The sequence below is a fragment of the Cercospora kikuchii genome (assembly GCF_019650295.1).
Source record: "Cercospora kikuchii DNA, contig_00006, whole genome shotgun sequence".
In the NCBI taxonomy this organism is placed as follows: Eukaryota; Fungi; Ascomycota; class Dothideomycetes; order Mycosphaerellales; family Mycosphaerellaceae; genus Cercospora; species Cercospora kikuchii.
The window spans coordinates 942786-966978 of record NW_025408587.1 but is presented as its reverse complement, the minus strand read 5'-3'; the positions used below and the strand labels follow the sequence as shown (position 1 = coordinate 966978).

The following is a 24193-nucleotide window of genomic DNA, read 5'->3' as shown; positions in this document are numbered from 1 at the left end:
CGACGTTCAGCATGACTTCCACGCTGTCCACCACAGACCTGAGGCAACGCATCGAACAAACAGCTCGATCGTTCCTCTTTAGATTCGAAGAAACTTCAACAAAAAACGATGCCTCAATCATCAACCTCGACGTCACAGAAGATTGCACTCGACATATGCTCCCTGCATCTGTAAACCAAACCTTTCAGCTACCAGCTGATTTCTTCTTCGACAACAAGACTTATCAAGGAGCCGTAGCCAATGACATCAAGGTGCTGAAGTTCAAGAACAACGTCCTTTCCAACTTGGTCATCGACACAGAAGCCAGACTGGCCGCCTTTACATCTATCGCCGAAATTCATCCCGTCGATGGTACAGAGTGGTATTCTGCCGAGCAAGCCTGGTATCTATGTTTCAACGACGACGGGTCCAAGGTCACTAAAGTGGTGGAGTTTTGCGACAAAGATGTTCTCGTGAAGATGGCGAGTGCATCAAAATGAAGACGTTGAAGAGGCTGATGTCACTTGGTCGCTCATTTTGAGACAATCGGAGAGGCTGTCTCATGTTGTGCTTGATTGAGCGGTAGACTGTAGGAACTAAGGACCTTCACCATAGACTACTCATAACTCCTAACAGTACATCATTCCCAATTCCATGCAATCGCCTGCTGCGACGCATCAAGCGATTGACTGAATCGTCCGACCCCACGTCGGTGCCAAGTTCCACCAACTTCCTCTTTTGGTCACCGCAAAACTATAACTCTTCTCCTCTCCTCTCACCTGCACCACGAGACTCCTCACTGCCGTTTCTCGGCACGATCAAGGTGCGTTGAGCTTGCGCTTTCATAACCATTCTTCTGATTCTATGATGAAGCCTATCGCAATTCACTCGCCGTTCTGAAGCTTTCATGCGGACAATGTGCTACTAGACTCGCTGATCAATCGTCTTTTCATTCGACTTGCATCGAGACTGCTGCTCTGAGAGCCTGACAGCTAATCATTGCCGTCGACTTCTAGGTTCCAGTAGATAATCACGGGGATGTGATCGAAAAGCGATCCAAAGGTCCTGTCCTCTCGAACCGACGATCCTTCTGTGGCACTTTCGTTTCCGCGCGATCGAACAGGGCAGATGCTAAGGTCTTAGAAGAGCCAGAAGGGAAGTGATTGCAGTAAGAAAAAGCTGTCTTCGGTTTGCGGACTGGAGAGAGTAGGCGGACGTGGTTTCGCCCTGGGTAGATTGTTCTGATGCTGGAGAACCCCGGAGCAGGAAGGCGTCATGCATGAGCCATCTTGTCTGATAGCTTCCCTAGATTAGAGAAGGAGTTTGTCGCAGTACGATGCTTGAACCTTGTAGAGCCCCAGCAGTAGGCCACCACGCAGCACGTAGATGGAATCCAGAAGCACAGTCCAGCAGGTGAAGTATATTGAGACATCAAGCCGACCACGACAACTCACATGACAATAACAATCTGGTATAGAGAGCTTCGACTTTTAACGTACACACACAGGTCCACAGATATCCTGATCCGTAGCCTATTACACCTCATCAGCTCAGCTTCCGCGATTACCAGCAGCGTTCGCCTCAATCGCACGCTTCCTCCTCTCCTCAATACCCATGACGATAGCCAAGCTCAACACTTCTAACTCTTCTTCCACTCCGGCATAGAATTCAATCTTCGCAAAGGGCTTGAAAGCGAACCATGTTCGATCTTTATGATAGGCGGCCAGCACTACTCCAGTATCAAGATCGATGAGATGGTGGTCCCCAGCATTTGTGCAGTCGAGGATGCCGTCGGCAGCACTGTTCCAAGTCAGTGGGATAGTCCTACAAGAGATGAGCTTGACGAGTGAGCCGTGGTCACATACCTGCGCCAGCACAGTCGACGATGCTGAAAGTCAAACAGGTAATCCTTCTCATTCCAGCTGTTCCATTTCACCTGTGGCCACTTTTGGTAAGGCGTAGAGTCCATGGGTCCGGCGCGAACATAAAATCCAGAGCGAATTTGCTTGAACTTGCAAGCCTGTTACAAGAAACACATGTCAGCAGTTGTACCAAATATCGGGTGGTTATCCAAGCCAAGCCTTGCTCGGTCTGTAGCGCATAGACTTACCGCGACAATCGGTGCATTGTGCGTATTGCCAGCATGAACCAAGACCAATGGCGTGCCGAAGAAGCTGCACTTGATCTGCACGAATTTGACGACTCTTCCGTTCTTCAGAATTTCCATTTGATTGGTCGCGAATTCTCCCACGAAGCGCACCTCATAGACCTTTCGCTTTCGTGGTGGCTGAAGCAATCCCATGCGTTGTGTTGGTGAAGGGATCTGCTCGGGTACTGTAACTTCCCTCGTCTGAACTTGTCTGTCCTGGAGCTCCGGCTCGCTGATAACAATTTTCTCATCATCCGGGATCCATTGAGGTGTTGTCGGAGAGTATGTGGATGGTACGGAATAGACAGAGGGCGCAGAGTCGATGGAGAGGCGGAATGGATAGTTTCGTATGTCGTGTGGGGCACTCAGAGGAGGTGAGTACAGGGATGGTGACGAGTCGACGGAGTAACGTGATGGAATGTGAATACGTTTGTCTCGTGCAAAGTCGATCGGAGCCTCTAGCTCTGCAATCTGTGGCTTTGCAACTTGTGGCTTCTGGTAATCTGGAATCCTGAAAAGTGGATGATCGTTCTCTGGTGTGCTTGGTGCGCTTGATGTGCTTGCATCATCTTCGGAAGTCCTGAATGCAGGGTGAATCTTGGTTGGTATCCTGATTGGCACGAAACTTTGTGTCTTGGGGCTGCACATTGGTGCCTCGAGCTCCACGACGTATGGGTTTGGTTTTTCCGACTTTTGCAGCGACAAGCTCTTTTTCTCAATTATCAGCGGAGGCGGAACGTCTTTCTCGGGAACGTATGGTAGGCGTTGGGCAGCATTGTCCGAGATGTGTGAGTTCAAGTCCGCGCTGTCCCTTCGATAACGAGGCGAAGAAGCGTAGGAGTTGAGGAAGTTTTCGCTCTTGTGGCTTTTGAGGGATCGCGGTTCCCAACTTTCAGGAGGAGCATCGAGACTTGGTTTGAATTTGTGTGAGTACTTGGATTGCAGCGGTCGAGCCTGCGACGCTGCGAATGTATCTCCTCTCTTCACGACTTGGTCGTAGGCTGGAGGAGGTGTGGTAGGAGATTTAGAAAACAACAAGGTTGCCGACCGGCGAAATGGCGAAAGTGGTCCCTTCACAATCGTATGTCCAGCATTTCGACCCAGAATCTCATCGCACTTGGCAGACGACATTCCCGCAGTAAAGACAGTAAAACCTCTTCCTGGAGGGTAGAAGGAAAATGAAGTTGTTGTTGTTGGAGAAGGAACCTACCATCTATTAGGCTCCAAGCCCTCGGTTTCTTCATATTTCACCTTCGGTGTTTTCGTGTCGGAGCGACTACGAGCCAGACTGAAGCGGTGACGACAGCGTATAGGTCCGGTGTGCATGGGTTGTAGAGACCATTCGGCGGGCGGGACGCGGCAACGTGCGTGATTGGTGCATACTGCCGCGAATTTCCTTGTAGAGCCACGCGCAACGGTGGCAACGAGTAGGTCGCCTAGCTGCCTAATGTCTTGTGAAGCAGAGCTTGTGATCTTTTGCTGCATGTTCGACTTGGTATTTCGGGACTTGACCTGCTCTAGTCTCTTGTGCGTGTTCGGTATCGTCTCCGGCTCTGTTTGCACTGCAGCTGACAAACAGTGGTTTGATGAGATTAGACAGCGCCAAGGGCAAAGACTTGTGCCGACTCTGAAGCCGGAGCTCCGTCTGTGAGAGACGCTGTCACTCAGGCCCAAAGGCCTGCAGTGACGCTGGAACGGAGAAATGTAGAACGCCCGGAGAGTCCGCCACTGAGTCTCACACCGGGCGGGTTGGTAGATACGAGAAGCGTCGAGTGCCTCGGCATGTTGTTCGCACAGGTCTCATCTGAGCACAGCTGACATGCTGCCCTGGCTTCGTGCACGCCATTCCGTCCCTTTTACGTGAGTTTTGTCAAGTTGCACACCATCTCGAAGTTGGACTTTCAAAGAAGAGGAGGCGCCAAGCAAAACGGGCCGGACGCAGTTTCTGCCTGAGGCTTTTTGCCAGACCTCACTCTCTGCTCTAACACTTTGCCACAAAGAGAACATACTAACATCAAAGCAAGTTTCGTGTCGTGCCCAATGCCCCATGGAACCGAATTACTGACGCATCTGGGACTATCTCGCCTAATGATCTCGCTTGTCCGACATTGACTTTGCCACAGAACGACTCGACGGGGTCACCGATTTCGCATGCAAGCCTGTGCGGTTCGCACAGGCTATAAGCCATGTCCTCCGTCCTCCGACTCCTCAATAGGCTACTGCCATTCGCCACACCTGGCACTCCAGTCTATCAAGATGTGATCCACCTTGGTGTCCTAGCAGTCCTCCTATACTTCGCTCCACAAATCCAAGAAAACCTTCAAAGACGAAACCGCAGGCCCGATGACCATGTTCATGATGAGCAGATTGATCAAGCACCCAATCATCAACAAAATGACGCGAATGAGCCCAATGGCAACGATGGAGTCCACGAAACTCACCAGGCGGAGCGGGAGAATGGCCACGTTCCTCCTCCCATCCAACCAGATGCGGGGGTGGCAGCAGAAGAAGACCGAAACGAACCCGGCCCAGCAAATCCCGCAGCGCGCATGCCTGCAGCCCAACGCAACATCGGCGCCAAAAAAGCCAAATCTCTTGCTAAAAAGGACCAAAGACGAGCCTACCACGAATTCCAACGTTCCCAAGGCGATGCCCAACGCGCCAAAGACGCAGAAGGCGCCGCTGAACGAGAAGCCGCTCAAGCTGCAGAAGTCGTGAGACGGAAAGCCACAGAAGCGAAGCTAGAAGAGAAGAAAGCGAAAGAAAGGGAGAAGCGAAGGGAGCAGGAACGCCGAGAACGAGAGGAGCAGATTGCGCTGAGAGAGCGAGCTATTGAGTTCGTAAAAGAAGCTTTGGACGAAAGGAAGATGTGTAATTTGTTCGATGTGGGGAGACAGGTTGGAGGAGATTTTGATGAAGTCTCTTTGGAGAAGATTTTGAATGCGGCGGGTATCACCGGGAAGAGTAAAGACGGGACTGCTACTACAATGGTGACTAGTACAGGATGGGTTGTGAGAGTAAGGAAAGAGGATATGGCGAAAGCTTACGAGAATGCCGCGGAGACTGGAGAGAAAGAGATCGATTGGGAGGAGTTTGGAGAGATTTTGAGGAAGACTTTGCTTGAGGCTGTCGAATGAGGTTGTTGGATGGCAATATCGTTACCTTTCCCGGAACGGACTGGCCAGATTTCTACTTTCGCGATGGACGGGAAATCCGACAACGACTTTTCGGTGACATCAAACCCATTCTGGTGCGACGAGCGGCTGCATCAGCTCATAGTACCAATACTGCTGCACATATTAGCGATCGTACAAGTCAATGATCTGGCTGATCGTACTTGCCGGGTCTCTTCTACCCCTGCTCATCACATGGCCGGAAGACTGGGGTCCACCAGAGTAGACCGAGGACGGCGTTGGGTAATGCTCGTGAGGCCTGCCCGGGGTCGCCATGGGTCTCAAGGGCTCTTGAGATTGCCTGAAGTCGTCCCAGTCGTTCATCGCCGAGTGTTGTGAGTAGAAGGAAGAAGCAGTGCTCATCGCATCTGGCGCTCGTCGTCTTGGGTGCGCAGGAGGGTGCAGAGGAGAAATCGGCGGCGAAGGAATACGCCAAGTCTCAGCGCCATTCTCGCGTTCGTTCTCGAGAGGTCCGTCAACGAAAGGGTCCGGAAGAGGACGATCGACAAAATGATCCGGCGAAGGAACTTGGTGCTGAAAGCCCATCTCCGCCCTGCCCTCCTGACGACCTCTTCTCTTGTTCTGAACAACCTCCCCCTGGAATTCCTCAATCCAGTCCCTCCCATCCTCGCCTCGATGAGAGTCACTATCGCGCCCCGAAGCATCATATCGATACCTTGCAAACTCAACAGCCATCTCCCACATCGGCTTCACAACCTCTCTCATCTCTGCATTCTCCCCCTTCCAACTCGCATACCATATCTCCATCCACCTCAACCTCTTCGAAGCCTTCCAATTCCTCCTCCCCACATCACCCGCAACAAACGCACCAAGAATCTGCAACCCATACAAATCCCCCGCAACATTCGAAAGCCTACAAGCCGCGCAACAAACCTTCCTCTCCTTCTTCCCATTCTTCCTCCCCTTCAAACTCAACATCCTCCTCAACCCACCCACCTCCTGCTCATCATCATCATCTTCAACAAACTCGGCCGAAACAGGCCCATACTTGACATCCAGCGACATTCCCCCACCAAACCCTTCAATCCTACCATTACTCCCCCAAGTAACAACCATATCCCCCAAAATCTGCATTTGCAGATTCTCAAAATCATATTTCTTCAATTCATCCAAGTGAACTGCACATTTCAAACATCTGACCAAACTCTCAATCGGTCTGGGAGATAAATTTTTATGCAGTTCACAGAAAGTGCTATGGTCGTTAGAGGAAGAGGAGGAGAATCTGCTTGCGAAAGAAGAAGATGGAGTTTCGGGTTTAGATCGGAGGAGATGAGCTGGGAGTCCGAGGATTCGAGCTTGGAGGGCAGAAGCATGAGCTGCGTAGGAAGAATCGAGGGGAAGAGGCATGGGGCGGAAGAGGGGTGCGAGGAGGAGCATATCGTGGTGAGAGAGGTCGCAGTAGCGTTGGGGTGGAAAATTCTGGTCGTGGTGGCGGCCGTGAGGGCCACGGCGGTGGGAGGAGCTTCGATCGTTGTGCATGGTGTTGGTGTTGTAGGGCAGAGGCTTTTTCTGGTGATTTAGTCAATATTCGTAACAGATGTAGAGCTGTTGAAGTAGTTTTATCTTGTTCGTTCCTGCAAAGTGAGACTTGCGAAGCGCGTGAAGTGCTGAGACAGTAGTATCGCAAGTGAATTGAGCATCAACCGAAATCGAACTTGCTGAATATAGTTTCGATGTGTATCTGAGTACAATGCATTATGCGAACAAAAAGCCGCTTTGTCTCACCAGTCTGGAACTGGTCTCGCAGTGTGGTCGTACAATGTAATTCTTTCTTTCAACGCCGAAACAATGCCAACCTGTGGCTTGCTTCCAAATTCCAAGTACCCTTCCAAAATATCGGGCGTATAGTCTGAAGGCATGGCCCATTACGTGCTCGAACGCTAGATGTGTATTGAATAAAGTGACAAATGCGGATGCATCAGAAACGCAGCTCATCTTCTGCGGTTGCTCACCTGAAGCCGTGAAGTAGGCTTGGTACAGAGAAAGCACGTGCGAGAAGCGGCACCTTGCGAGCCACCGACGCAATTTGCATGTTGGTATTGAGTACAGCTTGTGCACTGGACCATCAGTCCTTTTTCTCGATTGTCTCCGCAAAGACAACGGACTCGCTTTGCCGGAGAAGACTGGGGTTGCGAGAAGTGTGCAGGATGTGTAGGTGATATGCTAGGCTGATGCTCTGATGAGGACATCATGGACCATCTTCTGTTGTGTGCGTCGAGCTCAAAAGAGGTGCGAGATGTCAACGTGAGGCCCCGGTCGAAGTCTTCTGAACCGATAAACGATTGTCTTCGGTCTGATGAGACATCCATGGGTGCTGTGTCAATTGAGATTGCAACGGAGTTGTTCGCTCGTCGGGAGCTGGTCCGGCTGGGATTGCGTTTGCGTAGGCTGTTTCCACGTCGGAGCTGCGCTGCAGCAGCGATAGATGCTCGAGACGGCGCGACCTTCATCGAAGCAGCTGATGATGTCCGAGGTATGCTGAGACCATCGAGGCCTTCGATAGGCGGATCGAGTTTCGCTATCTTCGGGTTTCGGTCCTCTCCTTTTGTGAAAGTGAACGAAGTACTTCGGCTCGGTATATCCTTTTCGCCCTCTGACTCCTCATCTTCACTCGAGTCGCTATCGTAGAGCCCCGGATACCTCTCCCGCATAGCCTTTGTTGGGCTGTTCTCACGGGGCACATCAGTCCTCACAGCTCGCGCACGGCCGAACTCGTCAACAGTCAAGATGACGCTCGGTGGTCTCGCCTTTCTGTTTTCCGATATGGAACCCAGATTGGTTCTTCCAACACGCTTCAGCGGTGACGCTGTTCGTGGCTCTTGTAGGACACTGTTTCGTCGACTCAGCGTTTCAGCACTCGAGAAAGACTGCACAGACTGCGGCCTGGTAGTGCCCGTTGTATTGCTTCTTGAAAGTACAGGCCGCGACGTTGTGAGGGAAGATGAGCTACCAGTCAAGCTGGAACCAACTGTCGTTGTAGTATCGGTACGCTTGTGCTCCGGCTTCTTCGATTCCGCTTTCCGTCCTCCTTTTGGTTTCGGATTCGACTCTAGAGCACTTGGCTGCAGTCTCTGCTGAGTTTTCGGTGCCTCCTGTGAGAAGTCCTGAGGTGGCCGAATGGACGAGCTGTATACTAATGACGGGTCAACACTCGTGGTCGTTGCAACAGGATCTGAAGTGTAATTGAGCTGAACAGCTGACGCAGGTCGCTGAGTAGCAGGTTGGAGCGAGAAACTGTTCATGGCAGGAGTGTTGAAAGCCGTGGGTGATGCAAGATTCTGCTGCGGCTGGGTCTGGGACCATTGCATTGAGGATGATGAGTTTGGTGCGAAAGGATCGTCCAACATGGGTTGTTGCTGTTGCATGGCGACAGGAGTACCATGTTGATCCCATAGCAGCTGGGCTTGTGGCATAGCTGGAGCGGTAGCAGGACCAAAGTTCCCAAACTGGTACATGTTTGGCGACATGTGCAGCTGCGGATTCTGCATTGGTCTTTGCAGGAAAGCGACGTTCGGACTGGCAAATCTCCTTGATGCTATGGTCGACGGCGTACCAAAGGCGACCTCCTGCATTTGAGGCTTCTTCACTGAAGACCCTCGAGTTGGCGGCGGTGTTTGCATTTGGACGGCATCATACGTCAAAGACTGGTTCACAGGTGCGGCGGTTTGCGGCCGTGAGGTATTGTCGTACATGGGGCTCATGATGAAGTTCTGATACATGGCAGCACCCGGTGGAGGCATGGCTTGGTCGTGTTGATGGGCGTTCATGTGCATGTGGGCGTCATGGCTGCGGGTGTCTTGCACGTTCGGTGCAGCAGTGTGCGGGCGCTGTGCTGCGTGCATGTCTGGGAAGTCGGCTTGGCAGGGTGTGTAGCTGGCCATCTGCGGCGTTGCAAAGGCATCGTGGAAATGCGAGGGGAACGAGGCCGTCTTGGGCGTGTGGAAGACATTGGGCGTGTATGCAGCGCTGGTGGGCGTGGCTCCCGGACTGGGGAAGTTCCAGTCGACGGCACTGTGTGCAGCATCAATATACCAATTCCCAGTGGGGATGTTTGTGTGGTGGTTCTGCATGGCAACCATACGTACCCCGTGTATGCCTGTTCGAACTCCATCGTCCCACTGCTGCCTCTTGCTTTGTTTCGGCGTGGAAGTATGCCCTGCTGCCTCTGGGTGGGTTCTTGCCTCTTCTTCCCAGTCCTCAGTAGGACATCCTGCTCTCCTTCACAGACTTCGTCGAAGGGTGGGTGACCGGTGAGCTCGGCGGGCCGACGAGTGGGTTCGAGACAGCGTTGGCTAGTCGTCGACGAAGTGGGTATATGGCGTGGGTGGTATAGCACACGGCCCTTTCTGCTCAGACTCTGCACCACGGCTCTCCCAGCGGCCACAGCAACGACGACGATGGCAGAGACGAGACTGACGAGACAGTGAATGGGAGCACAGTCCAGGCTACCGTCTTGGGAAAGTCACCTTATTGCAGGGAACGGCTCGCCAACGGTGGTGTGCAGGTGGAGCATCATTGGCACCATGCACGGTTGCGGTTGCCGAGAGCCAGGTGTGGGAAATGTTGCAGCCCACTGTTCACCCTCAGGGCATTCCTCGCACGTTGGCGTGGAGATGGCATCTGCCATCGAGGTGCATGCAAGTCCACCAACGCACGGGAATGCCTGGCCCAATGACGGCTGTGCCACCTCGCCCGTCTCTGGCACCTCTCCTGCATCCACTCGTCCTCTCTCACCCCTCGGAGACTTTGTGCTCGGCTCGCAGCACCACGCCGCCACAGCCAGCCAGCAGCGCAAGCGAGAGCTGAGTGCCGTCTGGCTCAGCTTGCTCCCACGGCGGTGCGCTGCTGAAAGTCTGTCGCTGGAGTCCGAGCTGGATCGACGCTATCGCGACACGAGTCAGCCCCGCCGTCCAATCACCCGCCGCATCCTGCATTTGCATCTGTAGGGCTCGCAAGTGCGGTGTCTGCTCCGCCATTGCCCTGCTTTGCTCCCTCTGCCCTTCACACCAATGAATCCTCCCGCGCACATTGCGAAATCCACCTGGGCAACCTCTTCGTCGATATACCGCTGCACATCTTCATCGCCCTCGCCCGTTCATCGCTGCTGTCGTACCAGTACGTGTCTCGTCGTCGATCACTTTTAAGCTCCTTGCAAGTCGTGATCCGATAAGCCGGGACCAAGTTGCATAAGCTGAGGCCCGACCCGAGCTTCACATCGGCCTATCGACTGGTGCTTGCGTGCTGCATCTCGCTCTGCAAGGCACACCACCGCAAGGTCCTGCTTGTTGCGAGATGATGGGTCTACTTTTCTACATCCACATCACAGTGGCGACATATCAAACGGCGTCTGCCTTCGCTCTTCTCGGGCACCGCATCCGCCCGACTCAGTATCTGCCGCTGTTCCGGGGAATTGTCAGACATGCCGCTCCTGGAACGCAGAAGTGGCAGCAATCGACCAAGAGTTGTACTAAGAATGTCGTCTCCTGTCTGCCGCCTCTCCTGGTGCCACACGACCCTAATGCCGACTACTCGATTTCGTCCACAGCTGGCCGTATTGCCATGCTTTTACCTATGTGGTATACATCTGTTCGCTGTCACTGTACTGCTGACACAACAGGCTGTCTGTTCTATGGCTGTCGTCATGCTATGCGATATGCTCAACGCCATTTCCATGATATGCACTCCCGATTGTCCCACTAAGCGCCACACTTGCAACTCCCACGTGGTCCGCCAACCCATCAAACCTGCTTCTCAGGACCTCCATGCACGTGCGAACTCAACTGCGACTGCCGTTCTTCCAATCGCCGTTCCTTGTCTTCGTACTCCGCAGTTTTGCTCTTCAACTCCTGACACAATTTACTGTTCTCACGTATCTTCGCGCCATATTTCAAGAACACGAACGGCACAGCCCCCATGACCATACTGAGAAATCCCAGCAAACTGCAGGCCCACGCAACGCCCAAAGTCTCGTACATGGGCCGTGCTGCAAACGGCAACACGACTCCAAAGATCGCACGAGAGCACGACAAAGCGCCCATAGCGCTTGCTGCGAATCCTGCCTGGCGACCTGGCTGATAGGCGTCCACGACGTAGTTCACAATTGCCATAAATATGAGGAGAAACCCCACGCCGAAAGGAAGCGCAGACAACGTTGGGACAATCCAGTGTATCCCCGGTCGAGCAGTCCATCCTAACCAAAAAAGGCTGATCGCAAATAACGGCGCGCCGAGCAATGCAATCGGTAATCGAACATACTCCTCTTGTTGACTCCATGCTGGTGGAGGGGACTTTGCTCTTGCTCGTTCCAGGTAATGCTCCCACCAGATGTAGACGAAACCGGCCAGCATTGCACCTATTCCGATAGGGATGAAGGTGAGACCTGTCTCTCCGGCGTTGAAACCGTAAATTCCGCCAAAGATAATTGGGTAGGCTTGGAAGAACACTGGGTGTTGCGATTAGCTTGCAAATTCTGTGGATCTAGAGAAGGGCATCGACTTACTGTAGAAGATCGCATAGGCCACCGAGAGGTACAGACACGAGAACAGCACGATCCACTCAAACAGAAACATCCTTACTGGCCTTGTCAGAACAACCGTTACAAACTCTGCCCAGCTCTGATCTTCCAATTCAATGGGTGCAACGATCTTCTCATTACCAGTCTCTCTCCTCGCTATCTCCGCTTTTCGCTTCAACAGAACAGGTCCATATGTCTCCGGAAGAAAGATGACAGCCGGCCACGTTGCTCCAGCGATGATGAATCCGCTCCAAAATGCCCATCGCCATGAGACAGGAGCTACAAACCCGGATATGATGGGTCCTGCAAGTGGACCCCAAGTCGTCGCTGCCATGAAACTCGTTACTGCTCGGCCGCGTGCTTTGGGCGTGCTGTAGATGTCTAGTATCAGAACTTGTCAGTCGCTAATCTCCGGGATCTTGAAAGGTCAGACCGTCCTGCTGTATTTGGAACAAAGCAGCGATGCAACCTATACTAACCTATACTCACCTGCATAGATCCCTCCAATAACACTCACAGGCGTCGAAGCTCCAATGCCAACGAGCAATCGCATCACGATCAGACTTTCAAAACTCGGAGCCAATGCACAACCCAAGTGAAACATGGTAAAAACCACAAACGTCGCGATCACGATCCATCTTCTTCCGTAGGATTCAGATAATGGGGCGAAGCACTGTATTCACAATATGTCAGTCGTTCAAGGTCACTCCCAACCTTACAGAGGATTGATAGTACATATGCTTACCAAAGGCCCCAAAACATATCCAATCAAATATATCGAAACAGGTAGAACGAGCAACGACTGACTTGTAATATTGAAATATTCGCCAATTTGTTGTGATGCGCCGGAAGGTAAAGCGCTTCCAATTGTGGAGTTGAGGACGAGGGCCATGCAGGTTAGTAGAACGTGAGTTTTCTTGCCGCGGGACCAATTGTAGGGACTGTCGGGGTCGTCTTTGGAGAAAGCGATGATTTGTTTGCCACTGTAAGGGTCATCATAGAGGTTGTAATTGGCGTGGTGCTGTCCATTTCCTCTTCGTTGTTCTGCGGAGGTCGGCCGTGATGTTGGAAGACTGTTGTGAGAGGTTTTACGAGATAGGAGCTCTTCTTTAGATGATTCTGTATGCGATTCGGATTCCCGGTTGTTGGTTGATGTTGCTTTTGCTGGAAAATTCTGGGCGCCGGCGTCTGTGTTGTCTCCTGTTATGATTCCTGTGCGGTTTTCCATCCCGTGGCGAGTCTCTGGTTTCGCATGCTCGCCATGATGGGCCTTCTCGGCACTCATCTTGACTGTTCTATCATGCGAGGATGCACTGCTCCAAGTGGCGAGAGTACGTCACAGAGTCGGCGGAGCATGAGGTGCATTCGATATGCAGTGCGATAAAGGACTCCAAAACATCAAACGATCAGCATGAGAAGGAGAAGAAGATGTTGAAACTAGGGATTCGTGTTTGGTCAACAAGCTCTTCGGCGCTGCATGCTACTTTCGCTGCGCTGAATGGTCAGCGAGCCGCACCTTGCTGCTGCTGTCGAGGTCTTGCTGCACCTCTCGTGCGTGTGTGATGCTATGTGAGGTAGACGGCTACCCGGCACTAGATCAGAGTCTTGGGTCCCTCGGCTATCCTGCCGTGTGCCCGCATCAACGTGGGATGCTCGCCGCTTGGGAGACAACGTGCCACCGAGAAAGATTGGTGACCTCGAAAAGACAGGTGAAGTCGAGCGTATTGTGCGACATTGAGCGCTCGAGCATAGCCACGATCTCGACCTCGTCCAGGTTGATGAGTATGGGTGCGAACACCGGCGAAGAACATGTTTGGCGGTTCCCACGCTTGAGCGACTTTCCAACGGTGTCTTCAAACTTCGAGGTTAATACTCTTGCCAAAACGGCCATAAAGTTCGGTCTTCAACGTTTGCATCTCTTCGCGGTACTCGCTGATTTTCTCCTCGACCGCGCCCACTTCGCCGTCAATGCGCTCCACGGCCGTTGATAGCAATTCCTGCACTTCGGAGACTGGAAGGTTGAAGAACGAATCACCTATTTTGTACCTGTTTGACATCAGCAATTTTGGCTGGTTTAGAATGACCTCTGATGCTGCACGCACGGAACTTTCTCATCTTCATCTGCAAGCTCAAGCTCACCAGATATTTCTTCCAAATCTTCTTTGTCCTTCTGTCAAATTGTCAATTAGCTGTTCACGAGTTGAAACGCTTTTTGCACGCACCTGCTTCACCTTCAACTCTTCTTCGAGGCCCTTTTCGCGAGAGTGAAGTCTGCTGAATCGGTTGATCTTGTCTTGATCTTCCTTTCTCACTTCCTTCTCTTCGCCAATTTCGGCCTCCTCTTCACGGGAGAGCTTACAGAATCAGCCATCGCCACATCACATAGCTCGCGTTCTTGAGACATACCATGCGTCTTGACAACATTTTGACAGCCCTGTAAGATTGTGGTCTGAACTGAAGTGTGGATTCGTATACGGGTTCTTGTTGCTTTCGGGAACAGCCGATCAGCCCTAGCTGTGCTTTACTAAGCGGAGATCTTGGCAGGGCTGTCAGCATTGCAGTCCGAGGAATCCGCGTGCACGACAGTAGAATGGCACGATACTGCTCCTATCGGAAGCGCCAGGATATTGATGAGCTACCCAGCTCAAGCGGAGCCTCCGTGCGGACTTCCCACACCTGGTGGTCCGCCCTACGATGACTATCCGATAATCGCGACATTCAAGCCGTCAGCGGTAATTTGCCACAGAAAACATGCTCGTGAGCGGGTGTTGTACAGAGCTATCTCATCTAGCATTCGACCCAAGAAATCTCCTCATACCAACATTGCTAGCAGACTTGCCCTTCTTCTGCTGCTTGGCTTCTAGTGGATGATCTTTCTCCCACTGCTCATCGTCCCGATAGGCATCAATTGCTGCTTGCAGATCCCATTCGGCGTTCCTCAGATATAACTGCGCGACATCGTACCTAAGAGAAGAGGATATACTGGTTAGCATCAGCCGTGTAGTATAAGTTTGACGGCAGTAAACTCACTCTGCAACTTTGCACGCAACTTGCCACCTTCGGATCTTGTTCTTCTTCAATTCCTCTTCCTCGCTCTCGACAGGCTGCGGTGATAATGACACTCCACCTTTGTAGTATTCGCCGGGGATCAAGACTGTTTTCCGGCCTTGTATGAGATGATCTGCGAACACGTTGTTCGTCTTCCGCAAGGCATCAATCGGCACGCCATACGCAAGTGACAACGAGGACATCGTATCATTCGGCGTCAAGAAATGCAGTACATCTTCAGCAAATTCATGGTTCTGTTTCTCCGATGGAAGCTGCACAGGTTGATGCTCTGAATATGCTGGAGGCTCATCATCCGGGGCTGTTCGCCGAGGTGGCAATCGATCATCTGAATACGCAGGAGGGTCTTTGAGCCCTTGCGGCAACAGTGAAGGCTCCGTTGTGATCTGGCAGTAGGGACAGTACGTTTCGTAGCGTTTGTTTTGGTTCAGACATCGTGAACATATCGCCCTGCCGCAGCAGTCTAGCTCTCGTCCTGGCAAGAGTGGCTTCTCCGACACCGGATCCAGGGGGCTGTCGAAGCGCGATGCACAGGTCGCACACGCTGTAGCCATGGTGATTGTTCTCAAGTCGAAGCTTGTTGTGATAGATGACCGATCGATGTTTCGCACCTGTGGTCAATCCTGTTCGTCCTGTTGTGCAGTTTGAGATCGTGTTTCGAGATGCGTTATGACGATTACAGGCAAGAAGCGATCGGCACGGTTTCCGTGGCGAATCCCTGCTAGTGCAGCCGGAAGGAGCCTTTATTCGGGAGCACGAGGCAGTGGCGTCCTTGTTCATTCTGGTCTGACCTGTCTCGCGCTCATCTTTCTTGCTTCAGCATCCATACGATCTTGTCCTGACCCCCATACACTCCTTTTGATCCCGCTTTCTACGAATCCGACAGTCCTCACCAACAGTAATACGCGCCCATTGCCTGCTCCGCATCTCGCGACATTGCGCAATCGACTTGCGAGCAGAGACGCCTCCTGATCGCATCGCGTAGCACAGACGCACATCATTGCGGCTGAACTGCGCGTCGAACGATACTGAAGCGCCCACCGGCGCCATATCGCCGCAGCGACTTTTGTTTCCGCCAGCATGGCGAACGCGACATTCTACGACCTCCCGCCGCTACCCGCCTACGAATTGAAGCCGCAGCAACCACTCATCTCAGGGCTGCCCGATGCCTACCTCACTCTCGTACTGCCCATAGTGGCATACTGGGGCGTCTCATTGTTCTTCCACTGCATCGATGAGCTCGACCTCTTCCCACAATATCGGCTACACACTCCAGCTGAGGTGTTGAAACGGAATCATGTCAGCAGATGGGATGTGTTCAGGGACGTCATCATACAGCAAGTCATACAGACGGTAGTGGGGCTATGTTTGACGATATTCGATCCGGAGCCCACCTTTGGAAAGGAAGAGTACGATATTGCATGGTGGGCGCAACATCTGCGTTTGGCACAACGCGCCATCCCCTCCGTGCTGGCCACAATTGGATTGGACGCTCAATCAATCGCGAGCAACATTGGAGCTTCACATAGTGCGCTGGCAGGTGTGCTCGCTGGAGGCGTATACCCTGGCCTTGTGAAGACTGTTGAGGTCATGGGCGAACCAATTGCCACGCCATCCTTCGCAGAATGGGAGCTCGTTGCGGCCAAGGGCATCTACCACTATGGGATTCCAGCACTGCAGTTCCTATTCGCTATCATGGTCGTGGATACCTGGCAATACTTCCTCCACCGAGCGATGCACTTGAACAAATGGCTATACGTCACTTTCCACAGCAGGCATCATCGTCTCTACGTGCCATACGCCTACGGTGCGCTATATAACCACCCATTTGAGGGGTTCTTGTTGGATACGGTGGGCACCGGTATTGCATACCTCCTCTCGGGCATGACTGTCAGGCAAAGCATGTGGTTCTTTACTATGTCGACCATCAAGACCGTGGACGACCACTGCGGATATTCGTTCCCATGGGACCCCTTGCAGCACATCACCAGCAACAACGCTGGCTATCATGATGTCCACCACCAGAGCTGGGGTATCAAGACGAACTTCTCCCAGCCCTTCTTCACCTTCTGGGACACCTTGCTCGGCACAAAGTGGACCGGTGGAGATGTGAGCGCGCGATACGAACGTGCGAAGATTGCTGCTCAAAAGAAAGTCGACGCTGACAAGGCTGCGAGCAAGAGTGAGTCGGCGGCTCCTTACGCCAATGATGCATCAACAGCATCATCGACAGCCCGCGCGGCCCAAGTAGCTGCAGAGCCGCGGATTCCTGCGGGTAAGGCCACGTATCAAGCTATCGGATCTCGACAGCAGGTTTTGGACGATCCGGCTGGCGGAGGAATCAGTGTACTGGCAGAAGAGAGCGTTGAAGAAGTTAAAGCGCAGCAGAAGTTGCGACAAAGCCCGCGCAAACGATCCACCGGATCGAGTCTGAAAGGTTTCGCAGACCGAGTATCTGAATCACTACAAGGCAAAGGCACAGGCGTGCTCGGAGTTGAAAGCCGAAGCGGCAGGTAATAATTTAATACTGTACAACTGAGTGTTAATGAGGCAATGAAATTATCTTTTTCATGAGCTGTGTTCAATCTCTTGTGACTTTTGCCTATCGTCAGCCATGCAATAGACCCTACTGCTTCGCGCGCAGCGCCATGAGCTAGTAGACAGCTGTGTAAGTTGCATATGACAAAAGTTGGAAGTGAATGCGCGTGCGTCATCGGGCATGTTGTTGAACGCAAACAACATTGAATGCGCCACTTCCCTCGTGGCCTTCAGCTTCAGCTTTCAGCTGTTAACTTGCAAGGCTGCCTCTTGCTTGCACTGCTCCGGCACTCGACTGCATCTCCATCACTCTCAGCAAACACACATACCCACTCGGACAAGCATGAACCATGTCCGACAAGACAGCGCCTAGGACAACGCTCCTCGACCTGCCCGTTGACCTGCTCGTGCTCATCTTCCCTTACCTCGATGCACCAAGCTTCCTCAGTCTGACCTCGACATGCACCGCACTTCACACACCCGACTTCACTCATGACAGCACCTACTGGTCCGCCCTGGTCCGATGCGACTTCCGTGTACCAAACCAACCCGTTGTCGAGAACGATGGCCAGCGCTGGCACAAACTGTACAAGCGATTGCGTACCCAGAGCAAGGCTTACACTTGGGGGAACAACGAGAAAGGATGTCTTGGCCATGCCGTTGCGCAGCCGCCAACTGGGTTTCGTGGGACAGCTGGACATGCGTTGATACGACATGGTAGGAGGCAGGCCCGTAAGGCTGGTTATCCGGGCGAGATGCAAGGCCTGGAGAATCTGGGAGTTATTGCGGACATGCAGTGTGGCGGGTGGTCGACGACGTTGTTGACTGCAAAGGGTGCACTTTATACTGTTGGAGTGCTGGATGGACTCGCTTTCAGCCAGAGACCGCCTCATCAACAGATGGCACGCGACACACCTACACCATTGGGTTTTCCCCCAGGTTATCCGCAGCCGCAAGATGACCGATATGAGCCTACCACTGCTGTCAAGGGTTTTTCTTCCGGGAGAGCTCATGTTCTGGCACTGAGCGATTCAGGCAAAATTTGGAGTTGGCAGAACGCTGCTCACCCTGGCTTACACGTCAAATTCGTACACCATGAAACGAAGGAGTACGTAAAAAAGACAGAGAAAGGTGCTGTAAGAAAAGTCGTGGCAGGCTGGAACAAAAGCGCTGCCTTGGTCACCGGCACGGGCATCGTCTTGTGGGAGCCCTTGGAGCTCGAGCCCGATCAAGATGCTGTCGCAGATGCTGTTCTCGTTCTCGAAACATGCGCTGTACCAAACACGGCGTCCACACATGTTGAAGACGAAGAGAATAGCATTGGAGATGTCCTGAACTTCATCGTCCTCGAGGATACCATTGTGTTCAACACTACAGCCGGGAAAGCATACGCTGCTCTGATCCGATGGAGCCCGCAATCGCAAACTGTGTCCAACCCAATCGAGCTACCTTTGCCCAAACTGAAAGATGGAGCAGACGATGTGGTCAGCGATGTTCAAGGGTCGTTTCGCAATTTCGCCGTTTTCACCAAATCCGGAGCTGTCCTCACCTCTACGCAGGACAATGTCATGCCCTTACTTCAAAGCGCGCCCGGCGTACGGCACGAATTCAAGCGCATTCCCGCGCTTCAAAATCAGCAAGTCATCTCTCTAGCATTTGGTGATTACCATTTCCATGCACTGCACGCTCCTGGCTACATCACTTCCTATGGTTCGGAGCCCCAGTTGTGCGGTGCTCTCGGCATAGGTGGATACGGAGTGCCAGAAAGTCGACTCCGTGGTATTCGCAACCAAGCTCTAGGAGGCGATGGCAGACTCGTGCCGCACGCTTATACCGAAGGCCGTAGGATTTGGTTCGAAGAGGAGAAGCGTAAGTGGGCGCAGTTCTTGACCAGCGGAGGCGTCGATCAGCAGGAAGCCGCAGAACGTGTCCGAATGGCCATTGGCTCTCCACATGTCGCCGCCCAAGGAGAAGTCAGCGAGTGGATTGAGCAGGAAGCGCGTGATTGGGAGACCAAATTTGGCATCAGAGACGAGGATGACGATGGCCTGGGAGCCTACTTCGTGCTCAATGTCACCGCGGCAGGATGGCACAGCGGTGCTCTCGTGCTAGTCAACGAGTCCATGGTCGAGAAACTGCAAAAAGCGGTTGAAGTTCCTGATCATCTGACTGCCGCCGAAGAGATGAACGAGGCAGATCCCAGCGAGACTGCGAATGGAGCGCAGGCCAGCACTGGGCAGGATGATAACGGTGAGTCTTCTTCAACGTGGACAGATGGTAAGTCCAGTATCTCGTTCTCTCCCGTCTCCCTTTGATTGCAGCTTCAGCGCTATTATGTGCGGCCTCGTTGCATACACATTAGCGCGGAGATATTTCCTAGCTCAAGCTGACCAGAGTCTTATAGTAGCAGCGGACTGGGGCCGTTATTTCCTAGGTCTTGCGCCGTACAACGTGTCTTCCAATACGTACGACCCCAACGCACCCCATCTCCGGCATGCACCAACGGCCACACAAAGCTTTGCAGCCCGTCACCAGTTGCCACAGAGATCCGATTACGGAGCATCTCCTCGAGAGGGCTACCACTACATCTGGGCAGACGACCACTTTCCGCGCCTACGACTGAGCGATGGCACGGAGATGCCAGGAAACATTAAATTCCACGAGTGGCGGTATGGTAGGCCGGAATGGAACCTCGATTGGGAGAACCCGCAAGGTGACGACGAGATGTGATCAAATGAACGGAGAAAGCCACTACCTAGAGCGCGAATACCTATTTCCGCCCGACTTTGACAGGACGAGCATGATGATTATTACGAGATACGGAGCTACGGGCATACTGCTGGACTTAAGGTACATGCAGCAATCTGCATACCGGAAGGAGTCTAGCGTCGCAGTCCGTGAATCCTTCGAGAGCTGAAGAACTCAAACTGAAGTTACGAATTGCGAAGTAGTCTATGCCGATCATGGCAACTAATGCTGAATGCAGTATGCAGATAGCTGAAGTAATGTTACACTACTCCTCTTTCTTGCTCAGATGCTCAGACAGGATCCAGGTATATAATAGCACTGATCGATCACAGATTCTTGAGCTCTACATCTTCCTCAGCTACCACCGACTGACTGTGAGCTCAACACTGGGACAAAACGATACAAAACCACTTCACACCCGACAACACTTTGATATCATGGCTGACTACATCCTTTCCTTCCCTCCCTGGTCTGGCAGCACTTTCGTACCCCGAGGCCCCCACCACGCGGGGCATATTCCCTCCAACCTCGCCCTTCCCGCTGGTCACAAGCTTCCAAAGCCCTTCGTCGCTGTCATCACAGGCGCCAGTCGAGGAATCGGAGCCGGCATCGCCAAAGCTTTTGCTTCAGCGGGAGCTACTGGTCTTTTGTTGACTGCTCGTAAAGCGAAAGATCTCGAAGCAACGAAACAGGCCTGTTCGGAGTTGTCGAAAGGCAACGGTAACGACGAGTTGAAAGTTGTCTGCGTCGAGGCTGATAACGGCGAAGAACAGTCTGCGATCAGAATTCGCGAGGCTGTAGAGAAGGAGTTCGAGGGCGGGTCTTTGGACTTGTTGGTGAATAATGCGGGTATCATTGGTAAGTTGGTATTTTTCTTTGTAGAATCCGATCGTGGATACCTCTGAATGCAACGACCTCTGAGCACAAGCGCCTAACCAGATTGGCTCTCGACCTATGGGAAGCTTTGCTGATCGGCTTAGCGACGTGTGGTTGCCTTCAGAGGTAGTTGCATTCAGAGGCATCCGCGGTTATGCACGAGTCTGGTTGAGCAGACGGGCTAGAATTGTTCGATCAATCAGAACTAACGATCGTACAATAGGCACCAATGCCAGCATGTTCGCCAAACTCGGTGAAATCGACACTTCTCAGATTGAGGGGCCAAATCAAGTGAATCTCTTGGGAAGATTCTACATGACGAAACATCTCTTGCCTCTTATACTCAAGAATTCTCGTCCAGCGAAGAGTATAATCAACGTCTCTAGCATCGGATCGCATGTTTCGGGGCCGCTCGGTCAGTATTGATTTTCTCCTCTTGATCTGGTTGCGTTGCTAACACAAATTACCGCAGGCTTCTCCCTTACCGCCCTCGCCACAAACCGTCTCTCCCAACGAGTAGCAGAGGCCTACTCCGACCAAGGAGTCTTCTCTGCTGCGATCCATCCTGGTGCTGTCTGGCCTGAAGTCGTCCCCGAAGGCTTTCCAGAGAGTGCGAAAGAGTGGTCCACCGAGAATGTAGATCTCGCAGGGGCGTGGTTGGTCTGGTTGGTGGGCGGAGAGAGAAAGGAGTGGTTGAATGGGCGGTACTTGGACGTGACGTGGGACGTAGAAGAGTTGGAGAAGAGAAAAGACGAAATTGTCGAGAGAGATTTGTTAAAGATGAGGTTGATGATTTGAGGAAACTCACAGCTCCTTGAATGCATGTCTGTACAATATATACCTGAGTATCATTGTCTAATGCTTCCTTCTGCAGCGCGAAATGTCGAATCAGACTGTGCCGCCTCTACTATACAACATGGCGCTGAATCTTCTCATTTCCTCACTTTGAGCCCAATACTCCTCACCGACGCCCAAACAGAATCTGATACTTTACTGGGGAGTTTCCTCCCTTTTAATCTCTGATCAATCAACCACATGCCCACCACAAACTCCTCTTTACATAGCCTTCCGACCTGATCAGTATCGACAAGACTCCAGACCAGCTCCAGAATATTTTCTGGCAAACGTGATCGTTTCCAAATATCTCGCGCAACAATGTTGGATACGGAATCATTGATTGCAGTTTTGACCTCCGATGTCCGAGGATTTGAAGGTTGCGTTCGGAAAAGATTTTGCTCTTCTGGAGTGAGAGAGCAATAAAGACCTCGGTTTGCGGCCCATACACCTTCATATCGTTTCCGTTCTCGTTCAGTGACGATCTCGCGCCAGCGTTTCCGGTCGCCTTCGTGGTGTTTGTGCGGATGCTTGCGGACTAGTCGGCGTTTATGGTGTTTTCTATAAGGGTGACTGTCATCTTCAGAGTCTGTAGAGGATGAGCTGTCTTGTTTGCGAAGCGTCTGTAACATGCCATTCTTCGTTGGGCTCGGAGTTCTAGAGAAGGAAAACTTGGAACCGTGGCCTTTTCTTCTTCGTGTCGGCACTGGAGGCGGTTCTAAACGTGTGGGACTGGGGGCCCGAGATGATGCTAGACTTGAGGCAACAAGGGCATTTGCTAATTCGTCTCCAGTCCGCAGTGGAGTCGACTTGCGAGGATTGGCAGCATTGAACTGAGCAGGTATGGACAAATGCGAGCGCATTGAAGAGACAGATATTCCTGTTGACTGTGCACTCATTGGTCGCGGGGACGGAAGCTGCCTGATTGGGATCGACTGTGTTGCACTGGGGCGTGATGGCGAGGGCGAAGGTTGCGGTCTTCGCTTGGTGTCGGTATGCGACTTCAATCGATCACCAGGCGAAGGGCGTGCTTGCCCATTGTGCTGGCTAGCTGGAGAAGTGTCTCGGCTTGGCATAGTTTCTGAATTCTCCTTCTGGTCCCGCTGTTCCAGCTCCAACTGTATCATGGAGGTAATACCACCCGATCGGACAGGCTTGGGGCTCCTCAGCGGTAGGTCCTGGCTTGGCTTGATCACAGCAGGCTCGGATCTCTCTGCCGGAGATGCAGCAGCTCTCGACCGTTCCTCGAACAGGTGCACGAGAGAGGTTGTAGGCGCGATTGGTGTCGAATCAGTTGGTCGGTCTGTCAACTCCGAAGCAGTTTCTTGGTGTCCCTCACTATACTGCCTAGGCTTCAGATTTACGACGGGTCTCTCAGCATTACGCGCCGCTTGTCGCACATCCTTTGTGGGTGCGGCTGGCTTCGCACGAGCTGCTGCCAGCACAGCAGCCTGCTGAGATTGTGAAGGCGCTGATGCCTGCACCGTACGCCGGTCTTGTTGCCCATTCCTGCTCGTGTTCGACAGCTGCGAAACAACCATCGGCCCAGTCGGCATGCCAGCATTGACGCTCTCATCCGATGATCCCGGTAGTGACAGTGGAGCTCGCGTGAACGCGCGACTTGGACTCTGCTCAGCATCTCTCCCCCTGACACTCGCCGCTGCAGCCATTGCGCCATGACTTCCCGCACCAGCTCCTACTGTTGTCTTCGGCTTCGCTCGAGGTTGCGGCGGTTGGCGACCGAATGCCAGTGTCGCGCCGCGCAGAGCGGCATTGTTGTTGATGTGCTGCTTCTGCTCGGAGGCAGCGCTACCTATTGAGCTTGTCCTCGAGGATGGCGGATCGTGCGCCGGCATCAGGGCGTCTTCGGACAAGGAGCATTGTCGAGACGATGTGTAGGAGCGTGCAGGAATGGCGGCGGTGGTTGGCAGTGCTGTGTTTGAGAATAGACCGAGCAACACGGCTTGGGTTGATCACGTCGCTCCGGTCAGCAGCCGACTTTCAGCCTCGCCTGACCTGACGCTTTGTTCCTTGGCGATGCAGATTACTACACAAGTTACCACCGTTCATCGCTCATCGTGGAAGGGTAAAAGAAGACGAAGTTGTTTCGAGCTGCTCATGCCAACAATGTCTGAACCACGGCTCGACCACTCGCCTGACGAGGCTAACACATGCATCAACGTTCATCTTGACCTGCACGACCTCAACAGTGTCCGCTTAGTGAGCCATGCCATGCTCACAAACACGAACCAGAGGCATTTCCGCTCGTTCCTGCGCTTCAGACGACTTGACCTG

The 24193-nt window shown here is 52.8% G+C and overlaps 12 protein-coding genes across 13 annotated transcripts; 5 read left to right on the top strand and 7 right to left on the bottom strand.

The window, feature by feature from the left end:
- Window positions 1-11: 11 nt before the first annotated feature.
- Window positions 12-479, top strand: CKM354_000930700 (uncharacterized protein; the record flags this gene model as incomplete). Its single annotated transcript, XM_044804721.1, has 1 exon — window positions 12-479. One exon carries the CDS (start codon window positions 12-14, stop codon window positions 477-479), a length of 468 nt encoding a protein of 155 aa, XP_044660656.1.
- A 1050-nt stretch (window positions 480-1529) lies between these two features.
- CKM354_000930600 (uncharacterized protein) lies at window positions 1530-3259 on the bottom strand (the record flags this gene model as incomplete). The annotated part of the gene is made up of 3 exons (XM_044804720.1): window positions 1530-1779; window positions 1845-1999; window positions 2090-3259. 3 exons carry the CDS (start codon window positions 3257-3259, stop codon window positions 1530-1532), a joined length of 1575 nt encoding a protein of 524 aa, XP_044660655.1.
- A 1055-nt stretch (window positions 3260-4314) lies between these two features.
- Window positions 4315-5265, top strand: CKM354_000930500 (uncharacterized protein; the record flags this gene model as incomplete). The annotated part of the gene is made up of 1 exon (XM_044804719.1): window positions 4315-5265. The coding sequence occupies one exon, from the start codon at window positions 4315-4317 to the stop codon at window positions 5263-5265; it is 951 nt and encodes a 316-aa protein (XP_044660654.1).
- A 162-nt stretch (window positions 5266-5427) lies between these two features.
- CKM354_000930400 (uncharacterized protein) lies at window positions 5428-6801 on the bottom strand (the record flags this gene model as incomplete). Its single annotated transcript, XM_044804718.1, has 1 exon — window positions 5428-6801. One exon carries the CDS (start codon window positions 6799-6801, stop codon window positions 5428-5430), a length of 1374 nt encoding a protein of 457 aa, XP_044660653.1.
- Window positions 6802-7253: 452 nt separating this feature from the next.
- CKM354_000930300 (uncharacterized protein) lies at window positions 7254-9433 on the bottom strand (the record flags this gene model as incomplete). Its single annotated transcript, XM_044804717.1, has 2 exons — window positions 7254-9333; window positions 9408-9433. 2 exons carry the CDS (start codon window positions 9431-9433, stop codon window positions 7254-7256), a joined length of 2106 nt encoding a protein of 701 aa, XP_044660652.1.
- A 1627-nt stretch (window positions 9434-11060) lies between these two features.
- Window positions 11061-13121, bottom strand: CKM354_000930200 (uncharacterized protein; the record flags this gene model as incomplete). Its single annotated transcript, XM_044804716.1, has 4 exons — window positions 11061-11764; window positions 11822-12217; window positions 12326-12509; window positions 12582-13121. 4 exons carry the CDS (start codon window positions 13119-13121, stop codon window positions 11061-11063), a joined length of 1824 nt encoding a protein of 607 aa, XP_044660651.1.
- A 568-nt stretch (window positions 13122-13689) lies between these two features.
- CKM354_000930100 (tubulin-binding prefolding complex subunit GIM3) lies at window positions 13690-14260 on the bottom strand (the record flags this gene model as incomplete). Its single annotated transcript, XM_044804715.1, has 4 exons — window positions 13690-13882; window positions 13939-14006; window positions 14059-14190; window positions 14243-14260. 4 exons carry the CDS (start codon window positions 14258-14260, stop codon window positions 13690-13692), a joined length of 411 nt encoding a protein of 136 aa, XP_044660650.1.
- Window positions 14261-14619: 359 nt separating this feature from the next.
- On the bottom strand, window positions 14620-15456 carry CKM354_000930000 (uncharacterized protein; the record flags this gene model as incomplete). The annotated part of the gene is made up of 2 exons (XM_044804714.1): window positions 14620-14800; window positions 14867-15456. 2 exons carry the CDS (start codon window positions 15454-15456, stop codon window positions 14620-14622), a joined length of 771 nt encoding a protein of 256 aa, XP_044660649.1.
- Window positions 15457-15982: 526 nt separating this feature from the next.
- On the top strand, window positions 15983-17419 carry CKM354_000929900 (sphingosine hydroxylase; the record flags this gene model as incomplete). Its single annotated transcript, XM_044804713.1, has 1 exon — window positions 15983-17419. The coding sequence occupies one exon, from the start codon at window positions 15983-15985 to the stop codon at window positions 17417-17419; it is 1437 nt and encodes a 478-aa protein (XP_044660648.1).
- Window positions 17420-17790: 371 nt separating this feature from the next.
- Window positions 17791-20170, top strand: CKM354_000929800 (uncharacterized protein; the record flags this gene model as incomplete). Its single annotated transcript, XM_044804712.1, has 2 exons — window positions 17791-19717; window positions 19845-20170. 2 exons carry the CDS (start codon window positions 17791-17793, stop codon window positions 20168-20170), a joined length of 2253 nt encoding a protein of 750 aa, XP_044660647.1.
- A 455-nt stretch (window positions 20171-20625) lies between these two features.
- On the top strand, window positions 20626-21862 carry CKM354_000929700 (uncharacterized protein; the record flags this gene model as incomplete). Of its 2 annotated transcripts, none has more annotated exons than XM_044804711.1 (3): window positions 20626-21037; window positions 21288-21479; window positions 21537-21862. In XM_044804711.1, the coding sequence occupies 3 exons, from the start codon at window positions 20626-20628 to the stop codon at window positions 21860-21862; spliced, it is 930 nt and encodes a 309-aa protein (XP_044660646.1). The 2 variants fall into 2 exon arrangements, with proteins under 2 accessions (XP_044660646.1, XP_044660645.1); XM_044804710.1 differs by having other exon boundaries at window positions 20626-21046.
- A 134-nt stretch (window positions 21863-21996) lies between these two features.
- CKM354_000929600 (uncharacterized protein) lies at window positions 21997-23754 on the bottom strand (the record flags this gene model as incomplete). The annotated part of the gene is made up of 1 exon (XM_044804709.1): window positions 21997-23754. The coding sequence occupies one exon, from the start codon at window positions 23752-23754 to the stop codon at window positions 21997-21999; it is 1758 nt and encodes a 585-aa protein (XP_044660644.1).
- Window positions 23755-24193: the final 439 nt, after the last annotated feature.